Below are 11,634 nucleotides of genomic sequence, written 5' to 3' on the forward strand. Positions count from 1 at the left end.
TATATCTAATATCTTCTGTTGAGAAAAAAGTACAACACGACGCAAAATTGGCAGCTGCCTTTCAAACAAGTAAATGCTACTAGTAGTAATAGCGATCAACAAATACAACGTGGAATACTGAAGTCCAAGGATTCCCAGTTACCATGTGTAATTTTCTCCCAAATGCAAGAACAAGAACAGCTTCCATGCCACAATACACAATCTATACTCATAGCTATCTATTACAGAAAAGCAGTGTCCCACCACCATTTGTAAGTGTACTGTGCTTTCCCTTTGATTCAAAGGAGAAGCCCACTTCTCAAGGTCATGTTTTCTTTGCTTCTGCAACACAAGAAAGGAAGCAGATGCACTCATTGTGAGAAGATATGAGTGTGTAGTATGTGTTTGATGAATGTGCTCAGTTATTGAGTTCTTACTATTTTGGGGTCATGAAGAAGTCATGCATAGAGTTTGGAGTGGAAATGGAGAGCTGAGTCTTATGGGTTGGCGTTTTATCTTCAGAAGTAAGCCAAGAATCTTTGTCTCTGGGTGGCCATTCATCAAGAAAGTGGTGCATTACTTTCTTGGGTTGGTCATCTCTCTCCAGGTTCAAAGCCATATCACAAGTACTGTAATAGTAGTGGTCATGATGTTTTTGTTGGCTGTTAAGACTTTGAATCCTCTGCCCATTTTGGAAGTCAGAAGAATAATTAGCATTGTGTTTCATTTGGGGCAGTGATGATGAACCCACTGTCAGGGGTGCCAGTTTCCAGGAAGAATCAAATGAACCACCAGAATTAGAGTTGGCCTCTGAGAAGAATGCATGCTCATCAGTTTCACCTTTCATTCCATGTCCATAGCTGCTGTTTCTGCAAAAAATGAACGCCATTTCAGAAGTTTTTCAACCAGAAAAAACAGTAGTATGGTTCAAGTATGAGTGTGTACCTGCAATCTTTGGGTGGTGCACGAGAAGGAGCATTAGGTTCCAGGAAAAAGTTGGTGGTGTTTTCTTGAGATGACAGGCCAATGCCTGGAGGCCTGGAGGATGAGAAATGGGGATAGAGAAAGTGGGGTTCAGAGGGTTGATAAGAAACTGGGCTGGAAGGTGAAATAATCTGTGTGTTCTTGTTGGTGATTGATGTGTTATTGTTGATGGGAATAGCATTTGGGGCTGTAGCTGTAGCTGTTGTTTGTGACAGAATTTCCACAGGCTTTCTTGAACGGTTTCTGCCTCTGTGCATGTGTCTTTCACAGTACTTGGAATCTGGATAGGCTTCTTTTGAGCACCTCCACTTCTTTCCATCTGTTCTCCTGCACCTCCCTGGCTCAGGGTCTATTTTCCTCCCAAATCCCATGTGAAAGCTGTTCCATCCAACTGCAAAATACACACACAAACACACACCATCTCAAATCATACAAGAAAAACCAATTCTTGAAATGCTATAACAACTCAAGAAAATGGAAACATCAGAAACAAAAACAGTACTGTGTTGGGGTTGGTGGATGAGGAACTTGGAGGAAAGTGAAGAATCCAAGCTTCTTCTGATGGTGAAGAGGAGATCTGGTGGTACAGGCACACCAGAAACCATGTACTTGAAAACAAGAGCTTGGTGTTCAAGTTCTTGCCATTGGGTTGCAGTGAAAGGAAACCTACTACTACTACTACTACTACTACTTCTCCCACCACCACTCATCATCAAGAACACAAACACAACTCTTGCTGTCCACCACAATCTTCAAAATCTCAAAGAAATTCAGAGAAGAAGAGTGCAGTAGTTTCTTGTTTATGTTTCAGTAGTAGTAGTGATACGAGTGTTGGGAGTGTTGAGGTAAATGCATAGGAGAGAGAGAGATATGTAAGTATATTTATTTGGGTAGCAGAATCTTGTGTGTACATGGATAAAAACTAATGGTTCTGATCACATTGCTGCCACCTCTCTTTCTTTCTTTCTGAGCGTGTACTGTTGCACATATTATGACTCTACTGCACCACCTCTGTGGGCATCTGCTGCTGCTGCTGCTGCTGCAGCTGCTGCCTTTATGGCAGCTCCTGTCTCTGACAAGCAATACGGAAATCCATAAACTAAAGGTGGGGTTGGGGGAAAAAAGCAATACAAGTGTAGAAACAACTCTCTCTTTTTCATAGTAGTATTTCATGCCAATGCTCTTATAAGAGTTGGTGTCTGAATGGATCATCAGAACATTGTACGGTTTCACTGCTTTTACTGCCCACTCCCCCCCCACCCCCCACTCACACTCCTGCTTTTTTTTTTACTTTTTCATCTCTGTTACTTTTTACCAGTAACCCTCCACCCCCCACCCCCCACAGTTCTTTTACCTTACTTTCTTAATTTGAGCACTGGGATTAAGGAGATAATACTAAAATTCAGTTGGTGCAGAGGTTGTAGTACTGAAACAGTTATTTAATATGGGACTGTAGTATTAGTTAGTAAGAATCTTGGATTGTTAGCAGAGGTTGAGGTGGAGTTAAGGCAAACACAGATCATGTGGTAAAGTTTTTTTCACTTGGAATCAAAGAAAGTATGTGCAGAGTCAGTGAATAGGGATGGGGGGGGCGGGGGGGAGGGGGGGTGGTTGCCTGCTTATAGTCAAGAATCTAGACATCACTTTGTGACTAATCAAATCACCTGCAGATGTTGGAAGTGAGCATCTTTTTTTATTTTTTGAAGCAGGAAAGGTGTTTTTCTGGTGCCCATACATACCAGCATTGAGAAATCAAGAAAATCAGAGGGTCGGGTGTAATGCTCCCAATCCATAGTTGTGTTTTTCTTTTTTTGGATCTTTTATGTATTTGTTGTGAAATAAAATTGTGATAATTATTTCTATTTTTGTAATGCCTAAACTACCCTTATATAATTATAATTCTTGATGGCGATTAAATACTTTCACATTGTGCTTTTGAATACAAATTTGGTTGTTTTTTTTTTTTTTTAAATGTGTTTGGATATGAATTTTTCCGATTTTAAGTAACGAATTATTGGGTGAAATTAGAAAAAAATAACTTAAAAAGTAGTCTTAATATTTGATTATTTAAAAAAAATGTTGATAGAAGATAGAATAAATATAAATTTGAATTTTCCCTTAGATAAACTCTAAGAATATGAAATTAAGCCTAAAAAAATTTGAAATAATATTTGCAGCCCTGTAAAAATTCTCCATTTACAACTATATTCTTCCATTAGGTTTCAATAAAAAGTATTGTCCTCACTCCTCAGTAAAAAATTTGCATAAATTTTTAATTTTATATTTAATTCAGCATATTATAAATTTTGTGGCAATATAATTAGTTTTTTCATTCATTGACAACTCATCGACAATAATAGTTTGTTATAATTACACCCTTATATATATATATATATTATATTTATTCCCTAACAAGTATAAGAATATTACTAGGTCTAAGGTGTCTTCATTAATAAATTAGACGGAATGTTGAATGATGGGTAAAATTCAAAGAGTATGTAAAATTAGATTGAATATCAGCATTTTTCATCCAAACTCTATATTACAGAAGTTGTACAATTGTAAATGGAAAATTTTCGAAGGGTGTACCACTATAAATTAAAAAAACACTCGGAGGGAGTGCCACCACTTATTTATGATATGCTTATATATAACTGTGTTTAAATTTTATTATGAGCACTATAATACAATATAAGAAAATTTTAAGGTCACGTTTGGATTTATGAATTCAGAACTACAGATTTCAAATCTCTATAAACAACTTTCATTCGTTTCGATAATTCTAAATTCTAAATTCAAAATATTATAAATCCGTCAACTTTAAGTTTTGATTGTATTTTATTAAATATTAATATTTTTTTTAACATAAAGTCGTTAGAATATTTTTTCTTTAAGTTCTTCCCTGGAATTCAAATCTATCGAATCAAACATAGTCGAAGGAGTAATTTTCCACTCAACTTGAAAAATAGGCAGGACATTGATTGTGATAGGCTGCTCAGACTGGCATACAGTACACTCATGGCTTCAATTACTCTCCTTTCTTCACTTGTACGAGAACACCAATCCCTTCCTCCCTGTCAAATGAAGTCGTCATCCATTGAAACGCGTTTACTCATCAGAGTGAACCCAATCGCGCTTTTACTATGCTTGTTAATTGAGAAAAATGCAAACAACTCATTAGTATATTGCAAACGAGCAAATTACTCTCTATGAGAAAAAAAAAATAATAATCTACTTCCCTGTGTTTTTAAAAATAGAGTAATTTATCCCCCTATATTTTTCAAAATAAAATAATTTACCTCCTTAGGAAAGATAAATTACTTCATTTAAAAAATACAAAATAAATATTGCCGTTATTCTTTTTTAAAAAATAATTTATTTATTTATAATATCCCAATAAGATAAATTGCATAATCCCTTGTTAATTTATTTTGGTTACATAGAAATTTATGCCACAAGGAAGTTGTTGAGGTCATTAAATGCCAGATGCTTAGCACATTCCTCACTTTATTTACTACTCAAATTTCATAGTTTTCTTTGTCTTTGAGTTTTTTTGTTTTTTTTTTATAAGTTAATAAATCTCGATTTCTATATAAATTTTAGCTCGAAATTGATCATTATCTCAAGCTCAAGAATTAGTCGATCTTGAACCTGACTTTGTTAGTGTATCAATATTATTTCTCATCACTTAATTTCAATATACTGATATAGTAAAAAGAGAGACAACGTCACCTCAATTATTATTATTACACTTTTATCTTATGTTTAATTATATCTTAAAAAAATATCATTTCACTTAGATGGTGTTTTTCCATATTGAGATGGGATAAAATCATAAACAATTACGTGGAAACAAGTGATGTCTGGTTGATGGTATTATGTTTGAAATATGTATTGGGATCGAGTGGTCCTCCATTGTCATTGATGAGGGAACAGTGTCGTGCAATAGTTAGAGCAAGAACCAACAAAACATCATCTTCATACTCAATTAATTCTTGTCAGTGACCATGAAAATGTTTCAGCCTGATTGACATTTCCTTAAGACCCTAACACTCACTGGACCAGTCGATACCAACTTCAAGCGAAATTGTTGCTTTACGGCGGACTTTATTGAAATTTATCATAATTATAAATGTCCTTTGTTGCTTGAAAAAAAACACAAGTAATTTTATGAAATTAAAGACAGTCTAACAAATATATCTTCAATGGACTGTCAAGATGTAGTATTTTTTTAACGGTCATTAGTTGTAAGAATTTTTATAATTACGATAAATTTCAAAAAACCCGTTATAATTTATCCTAATTATTATTTTCTTTACTCATAGTAATACTTTAAATCATGGAGGTCATTTTAGTGCATTATAATTTCTAACCCAAGACTTGTATCATTTGATAATGCCATGTGAATTGCAAGAAACATGTGAAATGTATGAGTAACCCAATAACAGAAGTTTCATAAGGAGCCTAGAATAGGCTACCATGAGACAAAAGATCTTCTTTTAAAGATTCGATTAAGAACTCTTATAAGTCCAAAGCTCAAAATTGAAATATTATCAAAAGTTTTTTCTGTCTTTGTCCGTGTCAACAAACAATTCGAAATACCTCGAATTTTTTAGAACAAATCCGAGTAAAATAGCAATTATTCGAAACACTTCTTTTTACACTATTTCGGAAACCCAAGAACTTATGTAATATTATAAATTATGTTGGAAACTTCTAACTCAAACTGAACTCGGTTAAATTAAAACTAATCATGTGATTGCAATCCAAAAACATAATTACGTAGCAAATATAATAACACTTATAATGTGATGAATTTATTATAAATAACAATTGGCCAAAGAGTTAAAGCCCAAAAAAATCCCACTCCAGGCTTGATACACAAAGACACATAATGTAGGTATTATCCAATGCAAATTATTTCATCCAAGGAGTCTGAAATCACATACTTGAATATCTCATTTTATATTTATGTGCACAGCTTCCAAGTTCTAAGTGTCACCCACAAAGGTTGAGACAAAAAGATCCCATACTTGTGTCATATACACACTTATTACATGCAAATGATTCCACCCAAGAAGTTCAAATCCTATCTTGTAGATGTTAACGTCTATATTGAATATACGGAACGGTTAGATGATTGACACATACCCTACTTTTTTTAAAATAAAAAGAATGTCAATCATGCATACACTTGGTGCATAAAATAACCCGTGTAGCGTAGATTTAACCGTACAAATCCCATGCTTTGTTTCATCTTATTTCACGATATATGTCCGTTTCCCTTTACCAAGTCCTCCAAGAAAGGAAAAGAAAACAACAGAATCAAGTCCAAGAGATACCATGAAATTCCCATTACATATTCCTTGTCTACGTAAAATTCTTCCATTATCTAGGCAGGGCCAATCAACTTGGAACTGATGATACCTGAGTACATAAGTGTCATTGTAGACACTGAGCATAACTCAAAAGTGAACTAAAGAGATGTAATGATATTTGCACATTTAGTAAACTATACATTTCATTGTGTATCGCAGTTCGTTTGTAATTCTTGTGGCTATACGAACTGCAACACGTGACAGTTATGCCAAATTCTGAAGTATTTGCTTACAGTGGAAAAGCGGGCAGAAAATAAGTTAAAGAAGCTTCTCTATACCTTAAACTGAAGCTCTGGGGCAGTTTGTTAGCTACAGAACTTGCGTTCCAGTGTAAATATTTTTATGTTTGCCATATGCCTTGCCTGATCTCTCTATTCCTTCTGAAAGAAAGAGAGTATGAAATCTGTATGCACAGAGAAGAGCTGCGTGTCCACGAAAAGCTGTTTCCAATATATACGAAGGGAAATCATATATTAGCATATGTCACTAGCTTCTCTGTAAAAAAACAAACTGCAATTCAAAGCCAAAGTTGTCCATGAATTGCCCGTTAAAATAAAAAGGTGACCTCACATGCAGTGTGATCAAAACAAATAACCACGCTGAACAATTCCACATCAGAAATGTAAAATGTGTCAAACTTTAAAATGTAGCATTAACAGTTAGACTGCGGACAAGTGCACCTTCATGAATTGCCGACTGCGACTAGAGAATGACTCGACAAAACTCTCTTTTAACAGCAATGATACCTGAAGAACAGTGGGCATGTTGTTAGTGATTGTAACATACAATCATATCCATGTCAAATCAAGCCACAAGTTTCTCGTGGACCAAGAATGGAGTCAGAAATAACAAAAAAATGATTTGACATGTCGGAGTTATAGATGCTTCTCTTAGTCCTTTTCAAAATCGCCTAGACATGCAGAGGGCCAATATCGTTGCTGGGGCTCCAGGTAGTGAAAACACCAACAAATGTTAACAGTATAAATTAAAGCTATAGACATGATAAGCTCACAGTTTCCCTCACTTCAAACAGAAGTAAACAAGTTGTTGACTCCACAGTCAGCATAGAACTACTAGTGTTGTTGCATCTCGTTAATCATCCTTCTCTTAACAGAGCCTGCATTCTTTGTTTGCTCTTTTCGGGTGAGTAAAATGAAACACACAAGTATAAACCTTTTTAATGCCTGAGAATGTCTGGACAATCAGGAAACATCTCAATCTCATGGCAATTTTGGATCTAATACAAATTTGGTGGCCCAGAAGAAAAATGCATGACGCTACCAGAGATTCGGCTTGAAACCTAGTTGTTATTTTTACTTTAGTCTTGCAGAATTTCAACGTAATAAACTTACATAAGTGGGATATATCTGAAAATAACATACTCAAGCTCGGGCCTCTTAGGCTATGTTTAGAACTCTTTAAATTCAAATCGTGTTTGATCAAAATGTTGTTCAACTCGACTATGCTTGCTTGAACTCCTAATCATTATGACAATAATATTCAAGTTGATTCATCAACACCCCTGATCCATTTGACAGGCAACTATCACATTATAAAGTGCATAAGTAATGCAAAATATGTAGCTTGACCATTTTAATTAAGCTTGAGCAGGAGAGGTCTTGCTAGAAGACTAATGAAAATGAAAGAAAGTAAAGATTCTTCAACTCAACAAATTTGCGATAGTCTAGAAATACAAACAGACCTTATCATCATTTGATTGAACATTGGTAATTGTGTGAGAGCGAAGGTTTGAACAGAGAGAATCCAAGTAAGACCGTATTACACCTAGAAAACCTTTGGCAGCTTCAACCTACAATTGTTGAAAGTCAAAAAATCGCATTAGATATAGAGAACTCACAAGTACACATGAAATGTTAGTTGTAAGCTCTACTAGAGACATACAAACAATTTATACTTAAGTTATAGAAAAATGGTCATCTCATCATTGTGGTCATCTACAAGTTAGAGGAGAGACAACTGTAATTATTTTTATTTTTAACTGAATAGAGTATCTGATTTTTCTTCATGTTTTCCCTTGTCTTCTACTCCAAGAAAGTGTCTGTTGTACAATTGCCGTAGCATTTATGGCAATGCAACCCAAGTGAAATACTGAATGATTTCTGGTAAAAATGGAAATCCAGAGGTGGAATGCCCATGTAGACATTCAAGAGGAAGAAAAGCTCACCTAGTCTGCTGATGGTTTCCACAGACACAGAGTCCTTGATGTGGATTTTCAAGGAATTCGTTAAAGGTATGGTCAGTGCTTCAAGAAAATGACTTTTGATTAAAGTTATCCACCCTTTGGCCACAATAATCCATGTTAAGAATAGGTGAACAAATACAAACCCCAAGAAAACCAAAAGCAACATAACTAGAGATCATAAATGTGGTTGACAGCCACTTCATGAATCTGCCGAAAGAGTCCCACTAAAAGCACCAAGTACAGAGGCACACAGACAGTGCCAGGACATGTGGCGATAACTTTAATCAAAAAATTCTTAGCAGTTTCTTTTCCAAGCCAAATGCACCATTGTGTTCACATGAATGCACATGATAAGAACCAGTTACCATCCGATCAGTTGTTGAAATCCCTCTATTTATATATCCAACAAAACCTCCTTTTAGCTATCTCAGTCCCAACACCCTGAATCCCTGATTCCATTCCCCTCATTCCCAAATTGGCAAAAATGAAATGTAATCCACGCTTTTCCCCAATCCGTCCACCAATTCAATCCTTTTACTCAGTACATATATTATGCCTTTAAACTCATAATTTAAAGTTTCTTAATCTACATTTATCAAACTTGTAACAAAAAATCACATAAGGTTTTCTTTCTTATCATGTTGGTTAAAAGCAGTACCTATTTAATCATAACAACGAAGCTTAATGAAAGGAAATTGACAACTCATCTATCTATTACCTGCACGTCAGTACATTCATAAACTGGCCTTTTCTTGCCCAAATAACTTTCTCCCACCAGCTTTTCGTGGTAAGGGCTAAGGCAGGAGTATAGTTCTTTATGTTGAGGTAGCTGTGGTATTGTTGGTGATTTCACCTGTTGACCACAATACAACAAAGGGAATCAGGTTAAGGTAGCAATAGCGCAGTAAGAATATCATCATGCAATCAACTAGATGTAGTTAAAAATGGCAACTGTTGTTTGAGGATACACCCCTTAAAAGAGCATGCAACTGTAACTTGTAGGTAGCAAATGTTTTCTTAGGCATACAACAAAATTAGAAGCCCACGAAAACATGGTCTCAATCGGCCATTTTAAACCCCAAGGTAGGAAAGAGAAAGACAAGGGAATGAGGATTAAATGACAAAGTTCAGAGCATCAAAATATTCTTTTTGGATAAAAAATATTTAATTATCATACCCAATGCATGCAGGTATCGAAAATCATTTTAAACAACAATCTCATCTAAAAGCTAGATGGGCTGCTAGAGAGGAGAATTAACAGGCCCCCTGCCCCCCTTTGCACGTGAAATCTTTTATTTTATACATGGGTGACAATGAGATTCGAACCTAAAACCTCTTTTTAAGCATGGCACCATGTAAACAACCACTTACACTATTAGAGAGGAAAATCATTTAATATCAATATCTTAATGATCATGTTAGCTCTTCTAGTCTGGATTCTAATGGATTCTTACAGGACCATGTCATCTAACTCTTCGAATCAATCTTACCGTATAAAAACCTTCAATAGATCCCCCATTTTCTCCAAGGAAAGTGCCAAAAAAATAATAAGTTTCTGGCAAAGCATTTATTCATCGCGTGTCACCCATATCCACCCACAAAAATATGTTTAATAAAAGGATCAAATAGGCAATTGTTGCCACCATGTATCACGTTTTGAGCAGCCAGTCTTGAATTAACATTATATTTTACCTGGTTTCTATTTGCATCCACTAGAATTACGTTTGTTAACTTTGGCTGCAGTTCAGTCGTCTTGGTCTTCACACCTACCTGCTCAAAGGACAAACATAAGTTAAAAGAAATCACAAGAAAGCAGGATCATTAAGTAAATAGAAAGGCAACCAAAGAACATCACCATTCAATTTCAAAGATTTTGGATTTGTCCAATTAGATCCAATACCTCCATACATGAGGAAATAGCAAGGAAGTGCTCTAAATGTAATAACAAGGCCTCATAGAAAGCCCCAACTCTCACAAAGGAACATGCAAAGTATTTTTTGGTAAATAAATTTTCAAGTCCACCAGTCCATGGAAATTATGAATTATGAGGAGGTTTATCTGCTTGATATTCCTGTGTACTAGCATATATGCATGAGCCAAGGATACTATTAAATATAAGGGTTAATTACACCTAAACCCCTTTGGAATTACACTTTTCCTTTCGAAATTACACTTGCATCCCTCTGAAAATTCTCCGTTTACATCCAACCTCGTAGGGTTTGGACATGCAAAAAGATTACATAAGTTTCTAATTTTAGCCTTGATTTAACATTTCCATGTATATTTTTGCACTTATAAAAAGATAAATATAATATATATATATATATATATATGGAGTGAGATTAACATCGGTACATTTTTCCATATAAGTACAAAATTATTACATGAGAATGTTACATGAGGGGATAAAATTGAAAATTTCTGTAATTTGTTTTGCTAATGGCAGCATTTTCATCCAAATCCTAATGAAAGGGGTTGGAGGGGTGTAAGTGTAATTTTGAAGCGTGTACTTTCATATTTTCAGATGGGTCTAAGTATAATTAACCACAATATACTGAAATGACCTGAACAGATAGTGTCTGATGTAAGAAGTGAGCCAAGAATTTGATTGGTGAAAGCAAACAGGACAGCAGCAATATAGGTGATAAAACCCACAAGTGTTAGTAATGTCACGCCAGAACTTACATGTTATCACCATTACATTGTTTTTATTCTTTTGAATTTCTCCCAATACATGTTTTAAGTAACCTTTGATAAGTCAGCCATTAGGATATGCAGAAAACTGAGAACACAGAAATGCGAATAACTCACTATGTATGGGACAGGTGCATCCAAAAAGTCCAGCATGTCATTTGGCAAAACCTGCAAATGGATTTATTTAAATAACATAACAAAACAACGAAATATCTACCAATAAAATAAAGCAAACCCTTTGGTGCAAAAATAACAAAGCAAAATAATATAACAGGGAATTACTGGCATTAACAAGCTCTGCCACTGATAAGGCCGAATCAGGGGGATTATCGATAGAACCAAAGCAGACAAAATACCCTGCAAAGGAAACCCATAAGTCAAAGAGGTGTAAAACCT

General features: G+C 35.1%; 2 protein-coding genes across 3 annotated transcripts in view; both read right to left on the bottom strand.

Annotated features, from left to right (window-relative positions):
* LOC105173671 (growth-regulating factor 1) lies at positions 1 to 2,127 on the bottom strand. 2 transcript variants are annotated; one of them, XM_011095515.2, is made up of 4 exons: positions 1,466 to 2,127; positions 925 to 1,354; positions 417 to 848; positions 1 to 321 (listed from the first exon to the last, which is right to left on the bottom strand). In XM_011095515.2, coding segments are annotated over exons 1-4 (1,074 nt in total). In that variant the 5' UTR covers positions 1,677 to 2,127; the 3' UTR covers positions 1 to 320. The 2 variants fall into 2 exon arrangements, with proteins under 2 accessions (XP_011093817.1, XP_020553366.1); XM_020697707.1 differs by having other exon boundaries at positions 1 to 848.
* The window catches only part of LOC105173672, a 13,958-nt gene continuing 8,759 nt past the window's right edge, over positions 6,436 to 11,634 (bottom strand). The window contains exons 13-19 of the mRNA XM_011095516.2: positions 11,521 to 11,595; positions 11,356 to 11,406; positions 10,237 to 10,314; positions 9,263 to 9,397; positions 8,044 to 8,151; positions 7,022 to 7,087; positions 6,436 to 6,781 (exon numbers count right to left, since the gene is read on the bottom strand). Coding sequence (XP_011093818.1) covers positions 6,713 to 6,781; positions 7,022 to 7,087; positions 8,044 to 8,151; positions 9,263 to 9,397; positions 10,237 to 10,314; positions 11,356 to 11,406; positions 11,521 to 11,595 — 582 coding nt within the window. The 3' untranslated portion in view covers positions 6,436 to 6,712. The remainder of the gene's footprint in view (positions 6,782 to 7,021; positions 7,088 to 8,043; positions 8,152 to 9,262; positions 9,398 to 10,236; positions 10,315 to 11,355; positions 11,407 to 11,520; positions 11,596 to 11,634) is intronic.

Source organism: Sesamum indicum, linkage group LG11, assembly GCF_000512975.1.
Source record: "Sesamum indicum cultivar Zhongzhi No. 13 linkage group LG11, S_indicum_v1.0, whole genome shotgun sequence".
Classification (NCBI taxonomy): domain Eukaryota; kingdom Viridiplantae; phylum Streptophyta; class Magnoliopsida; order Lamiales; family Pedaliaceae; genus Sesamum; species Sesamum indicum.

What these genes read in the sequence shown, in the direction of transcription:
- LOC105173671 (XM_011095515.2), bottom strand. Translation starts at nt 1,676, where the DNA reads ATGATGAGTGGTGGTGGGAGAAGTAGTAGTAGTAGTAGTAGTAGTAGG. An exon ending in CATCCACCAACCCCAACACA is followed by an intron (nt 1,355 to 1,465) that starts GTACTGTTTTTG and finishes TGTATTTTGCAG; the next exon opens with TTGGATGGAACAGCTTTCAC. An exon ending in GCACCACCCAAAGATTGCAG is followed by an intron (nt 849 to 924) that starts GTACACACTCAT and finishes CATTTTTTGCAG; the next exon opens with AAACAGCAGCTATGGACATG.